The sequence below is a fragment of the Falco cherrug genome, chromosome 7 (genome assembly GCF_023634085.1).
Source record: "Falco cherrug isolate bFalChe1 chromosome 7, bFalChe1.pri, whole genome shotgun sequence".
Lineage (NCBI taxonomy): Eukaryota > Metazoa > Chordata > Aves > Falconiformes > Falconidae > Falco > Falco cherrug.
In genome coordinates this window covers 34,559,798-34,577,281 of record NC_073703.1, presented here as the reverse complement: position 1 = coordinate 34,577,281, position 17,484 = coordinate 34,559,798, and the positions used below count along the sequence as shown (strand labels likewise).

The following is a 17,484-nucleotide window of genomic DNA, read 5'->3' as shown; positions in this document are numbered from 1 at the left end:
AGCAATTTGCTTCCACAATCTTTCTCAGGCAGGTTTCATTAAAACCTCCAGCTGTGGAACATTACTAATGTAGAACTAAAATCTCCACACCTGGAGACATTGCATTGGTCCTGCTGGGAATCCCACCAAACTCAAACTACTTAAGGAATTTGTACACAGCCATTCTTTCAACTTCAAACATCCTTAAAAGTCTCCATGACTTTATTCTCCAGGTTGATGTGAAAAATCACTGTTCCTCCTTGGCTCCTTCACCACATAGCTCTACACAAGTCTAAACACAGACTAGAAATGCCTTAAAACAATTTTAAAAAACAAAACTCCACACTATCAACTTATGCATTTCTTCCTATTATTTAATGGCCAGAGTTACTGGCACAATAAACCAGATATGCTGCAAAAAGAGGTCTACTAAAATGCCCTAAGCTCTTAAAGATGAGGCATCCAGAATCTTCCCCCCACCCCTCCCTCCCTCCCCTGGAGCCATCTTTTGTGTTAAACTCAGCTAAAAACTCCATGTAATATCCCTAAAACCTATTTACACTGGACTTTTGAAAAGAGGACCATGGCAAGAGCAGGATGTGGATGTATGTAATTGCTTTAAGTCTGGATTTTCCATGAGATCTCACAAGAGCATACACGACAGCCACCTTCAGCTTTCCTTGTACATGGAGTTGTGAGTCAGCGACCTAAGCAGCAATGTTAAAAGTATACCTGTGACGTGCGGACAGTCCCAAAAGTTCTATGTCTTACTGCTGCCAAAATATTTGATATTAAGTTCACGGTTTAAAAGAGCAAGCATAGCTCATTTTCTGCTTTTAGAAAGTCCTATTTTCTCTGCACCCAGAACTGGTAACCCAAAACCTCTGCAGTGTACCTGGGAGCCCCTTGAGAACTCCCCTGCACCCATGAAGGGTACAGCCACCCACAAAAACCACACTAATGCTGAAAGGCGCCACCAAACTGCACTCAGACCCCATAAATTCAAGCACATCCCTGCTCTCACAGGTGCTGTGAGTGATACAAGACTACCAAAGAGAAACGGAAATAAAAGGCTGGCGCTGCAGGAGCCTGGACAGTACTCCACGTCGACATCGACCGGACACTTTGCAACACATATACCTCAGGAACAGCATCCCAAGCTAAAAGGGCTGGGGCAACGTGAAAGCAATTAAAAGTAAACCTACTTTCACTTCTTTTTCAGTCAGAAACGCAAAGCCGGCCTTAAAAAAAGGAATTGCGGGCTGGGGCAGCCACTTGCAAAGGCCCCCGGGGGCTCGAGACGCAGCCCCTTCCCGCCACACCACCTCAGCCAATCAGCGCAGAGACCCTCCGCTGCCAGCTCTAGGTTGTTTATCTTTTTTAAAGCCCGCCTCTCCTTCGCTGCTTACCAATCAGAATGCTCCTCTCGTGAAGCCGTAAGGCCGGCCGCTTGGCTCTCCAAGCTTCCTGTGCGCGACAGCTTCCTATTGGGCGAAGGGAGGGAAAGGCTTGGCCAATGAAGTGGCTGGGGTGGGCGGGGACAGTTCAAACGGACGGGCGGCCGGCGGAGAGCGGCGCCATGGTGAAGCCGGTAAGGACCGGGACCGGGAGTGGGAGCGGGGCCGGGGCTCTGGCTCCCGGGGTCCCTCAGTGCCGCCTCGGCCGAGGGGGCAGGGCGGGCGCGCGCCGGCCCGGTGCCGGCCCCCAGGTGAGCTTCTGGCTCTCCTTCCGCCGCAGCCCTGCGCCATGGCAATGAGCGACTTCGACTCCTCTGACGACGAGACTGCTGAGGAGGAGCTGAGGCCGCTCCCTGTCTCCTGGTAAGGCGCGCCGCGGGGCGGGTGTGGGTGACTTTTCCCTCAGAAACGACGCGGGAGCTTGCATTAAATCTCTCTCGGGAGTGTTTTCCTGAGGAAAACCCGCGCCCCGGTGACCTGCTAGCGGGAGGGCGGAGGCTGGGGCTGGGCCGGTGGTGCCCCTGGCAGGGGATGAAGGTGTTGCCGGTGAGCTGCCTGTGGGTGCGGGGCCAGGCCCGCTTCTGGGAGCGTTTCCTGGCCACCCTTGGTCCTGCTGGCCCGGGGGTCTCGGTGCTGAGGCGCGGGGAGTCATCAACATTTTCAGTCCTTCTCTTGGGCAGGGGTATGCGATGAAGTATGCTACCAAACGTGTGATTCCCTTGTCTGATGTCATAGAAATAACACTGGAATTTATTCAGTTTATTCTTAAAATTGAATGATAGGTAGGCAACTCGTCTCATGGTCCCACAGAAAAGGAGTGTTTAGTAGTGAGTTATCTCTATTCAAATAATTAAAATGTTCTGTTCTGACTTTTTTTATTCTCTCCCCTGATAGGTTGCCTTTGTCTCCTGTCTACTCTTCTGAGTTCCTGGGATTATGTTCCCTTCCAGGTAAGAAGTGTTCACTGAAATTAGCAGACATGTTTGAAGCTGAAGAAAGGTAATACCTTGCACTCCAAGATCCTCAGTTGCATGTGCTTGGTAGGGTGACTTGGTTTTTAATCTGCCACTGGAGTCATTGTTTCAGAAATACCAAAGCTGATCTAAAGAATATCTTAATGCAAGATCATACATCAGAGTGGTAAGAGAATAGTGGTTGTCTTCCCTTGTCAGTTAAAATATTTGGCTTTTTGGCCTGGCTTACTATTTATAACAAGCAACAACAGTGAAACAAGACTACTTTAATAAATAATTCCTTAATAAAATATATCGGGCCTGAATTAAAATCACTTGCTGTGCTGACCGTTCTATACTGCTCTCCCTTAGTGTCTGGGTTGCCCTACCATGGCCATGATATAAAAATTAACATATAAGCTTTCACTGTATTTTTAACTACCAGAACTTCAGCCATGGTGTATCTCCTGTGGTCACGAAAGAGACAGAACTGGTGGTAGTGACAATGTGAACTTTCCCTACTTCATTTAAAGCAGTTACTTGATTTTCATTAGCCAACTCTGAGAAATATACAGGCTTGGGAACAACACCACACTAAACTAGAAAACAAATGTTGAATAATATTTGAACTTAGGGTACCTTGAGGTGGATGATAGCCAGCACTGATGAAAATCCCACTAACGCTTGAACACCGGTTAACATATATATGCCAAAAAAAACCCTGCATTATGTTTTTTAGCTACCTCACCTGTTCATGTAATAGCTGTTTCATCTTCATATTACAACCTCCAGTCACAGCCCTGCTGATACAGCTTTTGGTCTGCAGGATTCTGCTGTCATGCTTTCAGAAGGTGTTAGAGGATATGCACAGTCCTGACTGTTGTCAGCAAAGGCATAAGAATTTTATGCCTGTGGGGCTGTAAGGGGAAGAGGGGAGACAGAGGGAGGATGCAGTGTAAATGTTTTGAGCAATTGCATCTTACAAACCAAACCATAGCTGTGAGTGTTGTGCTGCAGTATTCTGCAAGGGTTGCAAAAATGTCTCGGTAGCATGGTATGAGGAAAAAATGAAAGTGGCTGAAGATTGAGTAGTAAGGAGGATTTTTAATGTGATTTGTGCTGAGCATTACAGAAGAGGGAACTCACTTTCCTACCAGACAACTCTTAAGTGATCTCCATCCAGCCCTCTGATTTGTTGGGGTTTTTTGTTTAGGTTTTGTTTGTTGGGTGGTTTGGTTGGCTGTTTTTTTGGGGTTTTTTTTGGGAGGGGGGTGTTTAAGCTGTACTGTGCTTTATAATATCCCAAACTTTTAATCTGGATAAATGCATAGCAGTTTAAAACCTTGGGCAGATTTTTTTAATCCTATTAAATTACAGTGTTAATCAGATAATGGTGTTCAAACTGTCTTCTGTGCCAGTGATCTATTTGCAAAAATAAGAACTGTGTGGTATTTGGGGTGTGGCTTTGTTGTTTACTTTGGCTCTGAAGGAGAGGTTGTCTGTGCTCTGTTCTTCAGCTGTAGCAGCCATTCCATAAATGTCACATACCTGGAGTGGTAACTGTCATCCATAATTTATTTTAGGTTGCAGGTTTAAGGATGTCAGAAGAAATCTTCAGAAAGATATAGGTGAGTCTTCTGGACAGTGTGTAAATGTCTCTCATTTTCATGTAATCAGCAAGAACAGCATGCAGGTAAATTGAAAGTGTAAATTGCTGAGAAGCTGCAGGTTTACTTTGTCTTAGTCTGGAGACTTCTGGAGTTGCTGTTCATCTAATCTGGGCATAAAGATCCAGACACCAGGTGTCTAAAATGGTGGTCTCTTAATCATACTTTTACGATGGATGCTATAATTGTCTATGTGCATGTCATGATGTTAGAATGCAAGGCAGTTCTTTACAAAGTCCTGTTTGAGGGTATGTCTGACAGCAATGTCTGCCTGAGTTTTGGTGATACTGTGCTTGAAGGTGCAGCAAGTACCTTAGCACGGTCACTGTTATGAGTATTAGGTACCATTTTCAAGTATGCAATGCCACTTTCTCTGTGGCTTCTCCACCAAATATTGAATAAATAGTCAGGGTATGGCCAGGCTGGAGCTATACAGGCATCTCTATCTTTCACAGTAACCCTGAGGTCTGCCAAGTCATTTGCAGGAGAAAGTCTCTTCAAAGCATCTGGGATCAAGATGAACTACAAACTTGTAATCTCCTCTTCCCAGACAAAAGTGAGATTGGGATAGAAAAGATGAAATTATGTAGAGATTTGTACCGAGTGTTCATCTGTAAACACTAGAAGAGCAGAGGCTAATAGCAAAAACCCACGCGGTTTGGATGTAGTCACAGCTGGAGGTGGGACAGAATCATGCTTCAGCTGGCAGCAGTTAACAGATGGTTCAGAGTGCTGACAGTTCTAATGAGGCTTGTCTCAAGACTCTGAACTGAGAAAATTCCACTCATGGGTTACCTGAGGGCAAATGTGGGAGAGAGTCAGTAGAAGTAAATGCTGCTCAAAGCAAAATTGCCAACTCCTATTGTCTTAACCTCAGAGATTAAAAAAGAGAATCAGTACCAAGTAGCTTATCTGTTTATCCTTAAGTTTTATAGGCTTTTGTTTATTTGCAAGTGTCTTAATCTGTTGGCAGAAGAACTAAAGAATTATGGGACCCAGGATATATTTGTGCTTTGTACCAGAGGAGAGCTCTTAAAATACAGAGTGCCAAACCTTACAGATGCCTACCAACAGCATGGGATCTGTGTGCACCACTATCCTATCCCAGATGGGGACGCTCCTGACATTGCCAAGTGCTGCAAAATTCTGGAAGAGCTCAGAAGCTGCTTGGAAAGTAACCGGAAAACAATCATACAGTAGGTTCTGGTTCACCCCACATTCCTGTAAAAGATACCAGCTTGTCTCTAGATGCACAACCAGCTGCAACAGAATGCTGTCCAATGACAGCTGTGTTCTTTAGGGTTAGTTCAAGCACTGAAAAGCTGCTTGTGTTTCTTGAAGCTCCTTTTGGAGCTACCTTGTCCTTTGTAAGATCTGAATCTCTCATTTCCTCTTGCTCTATCCAGCAGGGCTTTAAAGCGTGTGTTGGATGGCACCACATGACTCCTTGCTGCTAGCCTAGTTCGATATTGGGTGTACAGTATGAGTTGTAAGCTAAAGCAGCTGTTGTCAGAGGATAACACACCCCTGGGTTGTTTATCAGGGACTCGGTGGGTTCCAGCAGTGCAAAATTCACTCTTAAATTGCACAAAACTGGTTTAAAGTAATTTCTTTAGACACGTGTAGCTGTGCGCAGGGTAGAGGGGAAGAGCTCTGCAAGTTGCATGTTCTCTTAATGGTCCCGCTGACAGCTCCTTGCATAGGTGTCCACTGAGTCCTTGGGCTTCCTGCTGATGCAGAACCCTGCTGCTTTCATTGTCTTACAGCTATCATCAAAACCTTAATCTGGAGTAGGATTTAAAGAAAACTGAGATTGTCCTCCTGTGCCTTTGGGACTATTCCCATGAATAAGGGGGAGCTTTAAAACTGAGGTTCCTCTAGAAAGGCACCACTTAAGGAAGGCCTGAAGAATAAACAGGAGATAGCGTTGTGGGTATTTCTATTGAAACTCTTATTCTGACTTTCTTGTACCCCTACTCCTCTTGATTATATTAAGGCAAGAATTGTGTTCATATATTTACATATTGAGGGGGCTCTGGGTGTTGCAGTGTACTACAGCTTGTTAAAATCAACTATTTTCTTCTATTTCAGCTGTTACAGTGGTCTCGGGCGCTCATGTCTCGGTAAGCAGTTGTCTTCCCCCTCTCAGTACCTAACTCGCTCATCTTGCCCGTTATCATGAGACAGCACTGTCTAAAGGAGCCAAATTCTACTTGAAGCTTAACTGTGGTTACAGTGCAAGCTGCCACTACAAAGAGCAGGCTAGTTAATGTATTTGGGCCCACTTCTTAGGAAAGGTCAAATTGTCAAATGGTAGTGGCATAGAAATAGTGATGAGTGACATAAGTATGTCACAGTATAGACCTTAGTATGTAGGTGAGAAGATGGAGGGTCAGACAGGGGCAGTCTTTCAGTGAGGCTGATGGGAAGTTCTGTCAAATTCCTGACTCTTTCTCCATTTTCACTGCACATTTTAGTCTCATCTGACTGATGGGATTGCACCTTCTCCTTTTCCCCGAACTTCTCATCAAAAAAAGATGAACCTATTCCTCGGCATCTTTCTTCAGCCCAGTGTTCCCCCTAAAGTTTTCAGGGCCTTTAATTATTGTGTGTGTCCTGGAAGGAGGGGGTGGCAATACTGCTAAAAAAGCAAATGTGGTCAGAAGACACAAAGGGGAATTTACTGGGTGTACTGGGACCCGTTCTTGAAAAGCCTAGAATTTGCATCCCAAATGCTGCTGGAAAGGCAGGGGGGAAACAGGGGGAGGGGTTTTCACCTGTTTCCAAAACCTGCAGGCTTGGGCAGGAACAGCAGGCAGATGGGGCCAGTGCCAAGAAATTCTGTTCAGCAAAAGATCCAACTACTCTGTGACCCTGGTACGAAGAGGTTGAGTTTTACTGGAGTGGTTTTCATGGAACAAACCTACTACTGTGCAAAAGTGGTGCTGCGCACAGCCAGAGGTGCTCAGCAGCATGCATGCCTATATACCTTTCATTCACAGTAGCTGCGTGTCTCCTGCTTCAGCTTTTGGACACGCTGGCGCCTCAGCAAGTGATAGACAGCCTCAGGAACTTGAGGGGATCTGGAGCGATACAGACCATCAAGGTAATGAGGCTACAGCAGCTTAATCACGTGGTGAAACAAGTGGAGAGCTTAGCTGGTCCTCCTCTTCGTGAAGGGGTCCCTCTGGTCTTTCTGAGATACTCTGCAGCTGGTGCCCCTGCTGCCATCTTGGGTTTGAGCTGCTTCTGGCTTTCTGCTTTTGTGCCAATTCTGTCTTGTTCTGCCTCTACTGAATTCAACATCTGTTCTCCCTGTCTGCTCTTCACCATTAGTAACTTGTTGCTTTCTCATCCTTATACCTGCTCATAACTCGCTAAGCTATGTCCCTTTTTCTGTTACTCATGTTCTCCTCACAATGTGGACATCTGGTTGCTTTTTCTGCCTTGGTTTTATTCCATCTTCCTAACCCAGCTAGCCACGTTTGTCCTCTGTAGCTACTACATCAATAGACTTGCAGTCATCTTTTAAGTGTCCTAGCACTAGTGTGAAAACCTACATGGCAGGAGGCCCAAGTGGCTGAATTTAATGGGGTTTCTCTTCTTTTGGTGGGATTTTTAGCTACTCTACATACTTCCTTCTGTTGGTGTGAGTCCTGGATGTTAGGCTTTTAAAACCGTTCTACATAAAGGAAAGAGGAGCTGATATTTAAAAAGTTTACAAGATACAGCTTTTTGATATGGGTAGTACCCCCTCTGGAAGTGCAGAGCACTCATTACAAATCTGGTTGTGCTTTTCCAGCAGTACAATTACCTCCATGAGTTTCGGGAGAACCTAGCCACACATCTGGCAACAAAGGATACAACATTGAGATCAGTATCGCGATAATGCACGCTAGCATGGTGCACCTTTGTCCACGTGGATGCAGCAGACACCTGGGCAAGACACCTCGCTCCTGACCTTTACGGTTTCTCATTGCTACTGCCTGTGTGATACAACTGCTCACTTCCAAATCTGCATGTCTAATGTTGGGGTGGGGGAAGGAAATCCTACAGGACATGCAGCATCTGCCTCTATTTAGCAGCCTTTAATACTCACTGCCTTAAAAATACATTTTATTTGTGTTCATTACTGTTTGGCTGGTGACCTGTCATCAATATAATAATGACTCTTACAAAGTGTCTACCTCACAGGACCCCAGCCTGGTGGGGCTGGAAGGGACCTCTGGAGCTCACCCAGCCCAACCCCCTGCTCAAGCAGGGTCTCCTAGAGCGGGCTGCACAGCCCAGGCGGGTTTGGATGTCTCCAGAGAAGGAGACCCCACCGCCTCTCTGGGCGGCCCGTCCCAGCGCTCCAGCACCCTCACGGTAAAGACGTTTTTCCTCACATTCAGGTGGAACTCCCCGTGTTGCAGAGCTTCCCTTTTCCAGGTACAACTTGATTCAGTGTTCCATTTTTAAAAGGGAATGCAATTATCCATCAAAAAAACTAACTGATGAATACAACAAGTATCTGTTCAATTCCAAAACAAAACAAGGCACCAGGTAAAAATAAGTGTTTCCACATCTGAGGTTTTTTTTTAATATTTTTATTTATTGCACTAAGGAACAGCAGGGCAGTTTCACAATCTCACTTTCTGCTTTGAAAAAGTCTGTAGTATTACTCAAGTATTTTCATCGTTGGACTTGACAAATGTAGGTTTGTCCATTTGTTAATAAGACAGCACAGACATTGAAAAAAAATAATCACTTAAATACATTCCTTTGTGGACAATTCAACTTCTATCACAATGACATATGCTTGAGATTAAAGCAAGATTAAATGTTTGGAGAAAATATAGAAAGTCTCTGAACCATGCATATACAGGGAAGGACTAACCAGATGTGGGGTGGGGGTGGGGGAAGCAAAACACAACAAAAAACCCCAAACAAACCAGAACTATTTTTTGCAATTGTGTCCATGAATTTATCTCTTAAGGCCAACATCGCCTACAGGTAAAACACAGAGCACTTCTGGTCCTTCCCAAGCATTCAGCAGCTACAGCTGATTCATAGTTACAAGTGGGATACACAAGTCCAAACGAGCCACTACAAAGCCCAGCCTAAAGAAAATCCCTAGTGCACTAAGGCTAGTCAGTAACGCATACCTACTTGAAGATTATGGCTGTTCCTTATGGAGTGCGAAGTCAGAACTTTTCAAAAACCCAGTAAAATATAAGAAAACAGTCTTTCCACAAGTATAAAGTGTGGAAATATGTTAAAAAACAGGGGAACCATAAATTCCTAACACAAATGCAATAATCAGATTCTGTGTTTAAACTTGGTAAGAGGCTCTCATTGTAAAGAATCCATGTTTTGTGGCTTTTGCATGCACTTAACTGGAACAATGCTCGATCAATGTCTTCTTAAGAGCTCACCAGAACATAAATCATGCTGGAAAATAAAATGAAAATAGTTAAGATGCACCATTTCCATTCATGTTACACATTTTATGATACAGTTGTGTATTCTAAGGAACAAACTGGTGTGAGGAAGGTGGATTGTGACTGAAGATTCCACACAACACATCAGAAGGGCACTGTAAAGTACCACATGAACTGCTGCAACAACGGTTGTCACTAGAGCAAGTGACATTACCCCAGGGAGCCCTGTACAAATGTGATGCCTACATGTTGAAAGCCTAAACTATTCCAGCTGCATTGTAAGAAGTGCAGCGTGCCAAGAACACCTGCACGCTACTTCTCATGTCACACCACCCAGACCAGATGTGACCACCCAGCAGCCAGTTAGCTTTTGAGCCAAAGAACTGGGAGGAGGAACCAGGTGGTGGCACTGGCTTTTGTGCCTCCCACTCCTTTTCACTCTTGGAATGATCCTTCCACATTTGACTTCAACAAAAATCACTTTTACATCAAAATACCTACTTATTCTAAAAATATTGTTCCAGCTTCTAAATGAAAATACTTGGGTGGGGGGTTGTTATACTATGCTTAAAAGAAGGAAAGTGTGGAGCTTTCAAGTCTCCCATCACGGTATATTCGAAAGCGTAACTGCGACCAAATTAAGACTTGTGTTTTAAAACAGACTAAATGGTGACTGTGGATTCTTTTCCAGGGAAGTCCCATGTACAACATTTCTCTTGTGCACTGAGCCAAAATTTCAGACTGAAGATTAGATGGGAGACAGAGGAAAAAAACTTACCCATATAGGTAGTAAAAAAATGATAGAAGGTAGAATGCTAATTTGCACCATCCTTCTTTCTGGCAATAGGCTAAAATATCTGCATTCATGATGGTTGTAGGATCATACAGACCAGGGCCACTCATCACAGGTCTACTCATGTACCTGAAAGTGACGCACAGTTAGTTTTGTGGTGGCGATGATGGGAAACGTTGGTTCCTGCCCCCCACCCACCAAGTAATACCAGAACCGAGACAAGGAATCGCACCCCTCACAGCAAAGTCCATCACTCCATGTAGGAGATGGTGAACAGTGAGAGCAATACGAAGCCCCATACTAAATGTGTCTTATCAAGGGGCGTTCCCAGGTGGTGCTGCAACAGCTTACCTCAGCCTTAAACCATGCTGAACTCTAGTACGCCAAAAGGGACTAGGACAAATTTATAAGTAAATGAAAAACTGAATTCCTTATGGAAGGGGTGAAAAGGATGGAGAGGAGACCAACGTACTACCCTACGTAACCTGCAGCCTCTACTTGTTAAAAGACATGCTGGCTACCATGGTGAAGGAACACTCATACGGGCCAATACAAAGTGACCCTGAAATTATAGCTTAACGCAGGCTGCTAGGAACAGTCCTGCCTCCACCCCTCGGATTCCTCCTCCTGCCGGTACTAGCACAAATACAGCCAAGCTGTGAAAGCTGTTTCGCTGGGTCACATTTCAAACAGAGAGCTTCCTCCTGCAGCTCCCCAGCACAAGGTGAGGTGGTGCCCACGTCTTGGTGGTAGGAGGAAAGCAGGATTGCCGCTTCTACCGGCAATCCGCTCCACAAGTCAGCAGGATTAGCACACCTTTGACATGTCAGCTACCTTCAACACATGCAACACAACTTGATTCTTGCATAGCACAAGTGAATAAAAAATTTAAATGACAGAGAAAGCAAAGTGATGAATCTTATTTTATAGCTATGACGTAAACTTTCTCTCTGTCATATCAGAAAGCATCTTTATTTGCCAAAGACACGGAACACTGCAACGACAGAATGAAGGAACAGTTAACGTGAGTACAGAGATACCAGACTCATCAATATTACCTCCAAATATGATAAGCCAACAAAGGCATATTGAGACCCAGTGTAAGCCACTCTGCTGCACAGAGAAACATAACACAGAAGAATGCATGGATGAGGTACTCTGGAAGTACAAGCTGGAAAAGAAAAATATGAGAAGTTTCGATTACTCAAAGCAAAATGTGTGGTGTTTATTTTGGAGGTAAGCTACCGTTTAAAGAATACTATTTAAAAACAACTAACAAGAACAAGACTGCAGAGAGTGAAAACAGCAACTAGCAGTATCTGCCTTGCTGTTTTCACAATGGTAATTCATGAACCAAAAAGAAAAAATTAGAAAGTTAAATGCCCAGATCAATTTTCTTTTTTTATTGCTTCTATTAAATAGAGTGCACTGTTGACAGATTCCACGCTTTATACGTGACCTTCGTAACAGAAGAGATCATAGAGATATTTCTGCTCATGCAACAGAGAAATATCAGTAGGACACGTGCTCCATGTAATGGTTTATAGGCAAAAAGATGTTTTGTGTTTTCCTATTTTACAGCTTTGTTTTGGTATGCACACATAGAAAATTTTTCAAATTTAAACTACCGCCAAAATGTATTATCCCAGGCAGAGCTTTACCCAACCAAATCAGCAGGTACGCCGTCACACACACGGGTCTGCACACAGACGAGCGCTGTGCCACCTGCTGCGCAGGAGGGCATGACAGCAGCGACGCACGTAGAGTTCAGGGTGTACTGGCCAGCTTCGTTTTCCTTCACAAGTACCTAATATGCATGCTTTATAGCATCATGCTTTCCAGCAGAAGCCCACAGAGCTAATTATCAGTTTACTATGAAATCACAGAAAGCGTGAAATGCCAGGTAGTATTAGTGTTATTAATAGGAATAATATGGAGAGATACATAGATTAAGGCATGCAAAGAGCCAGCAAAATCTCACACCCACCACAAGAGTAAAATTCGCTAAAACGCGTCACCCCAAAGTGGTATTATTTTCTCCTTTTATCACACAATTCAGAAAGAAGCAAATCCGTACGCTTCTGACTTCTCAGCTCAGGACATCTCCTCATGAAAGATACTCCATTTCCACACGAAGATTTAAATTGTGTATGTGTGTGCACACGCATACACACACAGGGCACTCTGCCCCTCTTGTGTAACATGACTAACATTGCATAGGATGACTATGCTGAAGTTTCAGCGTTTTAGAATTCTTTTTCATTCTCTCTAAGCAGACACTTCTTTTACACCCCAAAAATATCTTCCCAGAAATCTAAAAACTACCAACAGCCATTCGCACCACCTACTTTGCTACAACACTCTGCTTCCCTAAATGAAGAATATCAAACAAAGCAAACTCGCATCAACATCAACAAAAATAAGCCGTCAGACTTGAGATGTTTCACGTAAACATTTTTGTCCAGATCCTTTTTTGCATACTTACCATTCACAACTCGGCAATTATTTATAGCAGAACAACAACAACCCTATCCAAAACGCAATGCATTTGGCACCCTTCTGAGACAGATTTACCAGGTCTGAAAAGCTGTAGTTTATTTAACTACACATCTCAAAACATATTTTTCTTTATCTTGATTGTTTATTAAACCCTACTCTCACACCAGAATACTTGTCTCTTGCAATCTTACTGCACTTTATCCTCTCTGGCTGACCTGAAGGAAAATTAACTGTATCATACTCTACTGTGATATTTATCACAGAAGCGAGGGAGGAAGAAATCTCCTTGCTGAGAAGAGATACAACTATAATAGGAGCAGCAAAGAGAAGGCATCAACTGTGTACTAAGCAGTTACTATTCTGGGCTAATCTTTCTACTGAGGTGTCTCAGCTCCTACCAGGACTTTTTATTCTTTGTACAGAAAAACAACACTTCAGCGTTTTTTGTCCACCGTCATTTACAAGAGCCCCTCAAGAGTCGCCGAAGGATCTTAACTTCACTTTTAGTATCTATTCTACTTTCACAGGAACAGTAAATATTAAGTTATTTAATATTTTCAGTCCACAAAGCTATCATATAAATAAACACTACATGCATGTGGGTTAACAGAAGGTTAATATTTGCATTAAACATGCGCATTGTACTTCAAAGGTTGCAATAAGATCATAATGCATAAATGTAATGAGAATTTGCCCTTCCCCATACTGTAGCAGAAATGACTGTAGAACAGACCAAGCAAGGGAAACTGTTAGATGCACAGCTATCTGAGCAGCAAACCTCACTCCCTGAGATGCAATCCTCTGCCTACCGCCTCTTCTCCCCTCCCATTCTCAGGCTGTAATAATTGTTGTCAGTTTACGTGCTGTATGTCGAACAAGCGGGTTGGTTCCCCCTGCAGCTAATGGTAAATTCATTTCTCATTCGCATAATTTACTTAACTCTTCAAAACACAGTAAAGTTCCACTCCAGCTGTGCTGCCCGGCATTCTACCTCAGCCTGGGCACAACCAAGCCAAGGTAATAACCATGAAAAACACACAAAAGCCCTGCGCTATCAAACTACATTCCCTTTAACAAGTATCCCTTTTGTTATTGAACTATTACAGATGCAAGAAAATAGCTTGCTTCAAATTGTTTTCATAAACCAAGGAGTATCAGAGTTGCATCCAAGAGAGGACACCACAGTACGTCCCTGATCCTGGAACATAAAACAAAGAAGTAAAGATAATGCCTATCACATTTTGCCCACCTAAATCCTCAAGCAAGATCAGAATCGACTTGGTCAATGCTTAAAAAACAATTCATCTCCTACAATCTCAGCGTTCAATACATCTCGCTTGAGAAGTATTATTTCTACCTGAAGTTACTTTGGCTAACCAAGAGGACCTGTAACAGGCATGTAACAGTTTTCCCCACTTTACTGGGTAAGCAAGCAAAATTGTTTTGCACAAAATATGGAAACCCATGACACTGTTATAAACCCCCCACAAATGAATAACGAGCAGATGAACAGGCACACTAAACAAAACAGCTTAATAGTATTACAAACGTTCCTAACAAAATGAAAGTGGCATTAAAAACGTTAAACTGAAAAGCAGTACACACCTTTAATGCAATTTTGACTCTTTTAATCTTTTTGACCTTTTCAACTGTCTTTGTGCCGAAAACGTAGAAAGCAGATTGAAAGAATGTTAGTACGACAGCTGACAAGATCACCAGCTGATTAATAACAGTCAGAATATTCAACTTGAAAGTAAAGAATCAGACAAAGCATTTTCCTTAGAACTTCTGTCGAACAGCTAGGTTTTGTCAACCCAGATGCAATTCTATTGCCTAGTCTGATTACATCAAAGTAACACCCAACAAGCATTTTACATATATTAATTTAAAAAATATTTAGCGTGCTACTTACAGGATTGAGTGTATTACATTGGTCTATGGGATTCTTGTAATCGGTCTTCAGTTCATCAAATGCTATAATCTAGGAAAAAAATAAAAATTGAAACAGTTAGGATTCTTCAGTGCAGGAGCAGCAAAGTATTTTATGCATGAAAAATGACATTTTTGGCACAGAGCCATAACATTCAACTGCTGCCATTCTATCCAGGAACATAATCTCTCCTGAGTAAACCCTAGTGTCACAAACCCACAGGTAAGTCACATTCGAAACAGGTTATACAAAGAAAAAAGCAGAAAACACTTCAGGCGTTCAGAGACCTCTGCCCACACTCTGCCTTTTTACCTCCCCACCAACAACGAGCTTCCAATGTCACTTTCAGCAGTTTTTAACCCCACGCTGCGCGCAGACCCCAAACCTCGCAAGTGACTCTCTTGGAACAGGAACCCGACACAGGGTTTGTTAATAAAGAAAAAGCAACAGTGACCTTAAAAGCAGCCAAATGTTTTGTCTCATTGTCAAAGTACATGCTGACCCTACCTGTATGTCTAAAAGGTGCATCCATAAAGAAAACCCCCACATATACTTAACCTTTTCTTGCCATAAAAATCAGACAAGGGTGCGGGATGAAATACAAGGAAAGCCACTTCCACACTAGGGTCACGGCAAACATCACATCCTCTCCTAGAGCAGGATCTCACAGTTGATCCAAGCCAGGTTCCCATTTGGCTAGCTCTCCCCGGGTCAGGCTCAAGACAGAAAACTCCCCCCAAAATATTAACGATTATAATTATCAGATCTCAAGTTGGGAAAAAATGCCACTCTCAACTCATTCTTTCAGTTAAGTTTGCAGCCAAACTGACCTCAGCCGAAAACATTTTCAACAACTGCATTTTCAGGCTGCGCTCATGTAAAGCGCCGTTTATTGAAAGGGACGTGTCTTACATCGGAACTTGAAAACCCATTTTATCCACAGAGCGGCACCGCCGGGTTTCCGCCTCTCCAGGCCGGCGGCCCAGGCGGGGGCCCCAACGCCCAGCGCGGCCCCGGGCAGGCGGCTCGGCCTCCGGCCCGCCAGGCCCCCGGGAAGCCGCCGGGCGCCCCACCAGCCGCCGGGCAGGGCAGGGCGCGGAGCCCCGGCAGCCCGCCGCGGGGACACCCCCACAGCGCGCCCCGGCCGCGGTGCCACAGTCGAGCCGCCCCCCGCCCCCGCAGGCCCCCCGCGGCGAGGGCCAGCCCCAGCTGCCCCCGGCCCGGCGCGGGGAGCGGGAGGGCACCTCCCGCCCAGGAGCGGGACTAGCTAGCCCCGCGGCCTAGCGCCGGCCTCGGCGGGGGAGCGGCCCGAGCAGCGCCCGGGGCCTCCCGGCGGGCAGGGCGGCAGGCTGCCGGCCCCGCAGCGCAGCCCGGGCGGCGGGACGGCGGGCACCCGCCCCTCGGGCCGCGCGGGAGGGACGGCGCTAAGGGCCGCCCCCCCCCACTCACATGCCAGATGGCGAAGAAGATGAGGGCGGCGGTGAGCAGCAGCGCCAGCATGTAACAGAAGGCGGCGAACGTGAAAGCCATGGCGGCGGGCCGGTAGCGGCGCGAGGGACGCCAGCCGCGCGCACCCACCGCGGGGCGGGGCGGGGCGGGGCCGGACGAACCCGCCGCCGCGCAGCTGCCGCGCGCCCCCCCCTCGCCCCGCCCCGCTCGCCCCGCCCCGCCCCTCCTGCCGGCGCGCGCCCGCCCGCCTGCCCGCCGCCATTTCCCCCCGCCGCGCCGCCATTTCTCCCCGCGACAGCCGGGAGGCCCCGCAGGTGCCCAGCAGCCGCCCCACGGGACCGGGGGACGGACTGCAGGCGGGTCCGGCCCAACGCGGGACGAGAAGATGGGGGCTGGGGCGGCGTGGGGCAGCCGGGCGTGCAGCCTCGGAGGGGGCTCCCCGGGGGCGCGGGGTGTCCCCCGAAAAGGCAGGCGGCCAGCCTGGACGCGGTGCAGTGCTTGTGTGCGCCCCACAGGCAGCGGGGCCCTGGGTCGGGCAGCCCCGGCACGGTACCACCTGGAGCCTGCTGGAAGGGGACTGCAAGAGGAGAAAAAAATTGTCTATTTTCCTTCCACAGGGCCGCACAAAAGTCATTTCAGTTTTAAGCAACAACACTTTGCAATAAAGGAAAGTCCGGGCGGTATTGCTGCAATAGTTTCCTCCAGACCAACGGCGTACATAATGATTTCCATAAAACTAACAGCTGCCAAATAGTAAATTACATTTTCTGGTGATACCTGCTGGAAAGCTTTACATGCAATTAATTGTCACAACGAGGGGTGCGCAGCAGCTTTATTTCCTTCACCAAAAAGAATAGGGAAAGCTGCAGCAAATGGGCTGTCTTTATGAAATCAGTTGTTGCAAACATGAAGTTGATCTTTCAGTATAAAATCACTCCTCTCGTCCACAAACTACTCCCATAAAACCGCTGTCCGCACACCACGGCCACTGCTTAACTGCTCCTTGTCCCTTGCTCCTCAGAGGAGCGAGTTGGAAACAACAGGGGGCCAAAGTCATCTTTACAATAACTTACTTTATACATATAACTTATTTTATCATTCATTAGGCCCTATTTATTAGGTTACTGTTTATTTCTTACCTCAAGTATCCTCGAGCTGCACAGGTACACTTGCTCCCAAGACCATGTGTCTGGATTTTACTGGAAGAGCTGATGCTCAGCGTTCAAACTCCCCATTCCAGGCTTTTCCTAAGCCATTCCGGAGGGTCATTTCCATCAAAGAAGCTGTAGAAGGTAAAGAAAGAGAGGCTGTGTGCAGAGATGCTGTTATATCGT

At 45.7% G+C, this 17,484-nt stretch overlaps 2 protein-coding genes across 7 annotated transcripts; one reads left to right on the top strand and one right to left on the bottom strand.

Moving 5' to 3' along the window:
- Positions 1-1,493: 1,493 nt before the first annotated feature.
- CDKN3 (cyclin dependent kinase inhibitor 3) lies at positions 1,494-8,185 on the top strand. 6 transcript variants are annotated; one of them, XM_055716578.1, is made up of 8 exons: positions 1,494-1,570; positions 1,717-1,799; positions 2,331-2,386; positions 3,973-4,017; positions 5,030-5,252; positions 6,148-6,179; positions 7,082-7,162; positions 7,862-8,185. In XM_055716578.1, the coding sequence occupies exons 1-8, from the start codon at positions 1,496-1,498 to the stop codon at positions 7,876-7,878; spliced, it is 612 nt and encodes a 203-aa protein (XP_055572553.1). In that variant the 5' UTR covers positions 1,494-1,495; the 3' UTR covers positions 7,879-8,185. The 6 variants fall into 6 exon arrangements, with proteins under 6 accessions (XP_055572553.1, XP_055572552.1, XP_055572550.1 ...); XM_055716577.1 differs by having other exon boundaries at positions 7,859-8,185; XM_055716575.1 differs by having other exon boundaries at positions 7,062-7,162.
- A 444-nt stretch (positions 8,186-8,629) lies between these two features.
- On the bottom strand, positions 8,630-16,310 carry CNIH1 (cornichon family AMPA receptor auxiliary protein 1). Its single transcript, XM_055716579.1, has 5 exons — positions 16,151-16,310; positions 14,684-14,752; positions 11,331-11,443; positions 10,258-10,401; positions 8,630-9,489 (listed from the first exon to the last, which is right to left on the bottom strand). The coding sequence occupies exons 1-5, from the start codon at positions 16,229-16,231 to the stop codon at positions 9,462-9,464; spliced, it is 435 nt and encodes a 144-aa protein (XP_055572554.1). The 5' UTR covers positions 16,232-16,310; the 3' UTR covers positions 8,630-9,461.
- Positions 16,311-17,484: the final 1,174 nt, after the last annotated feature.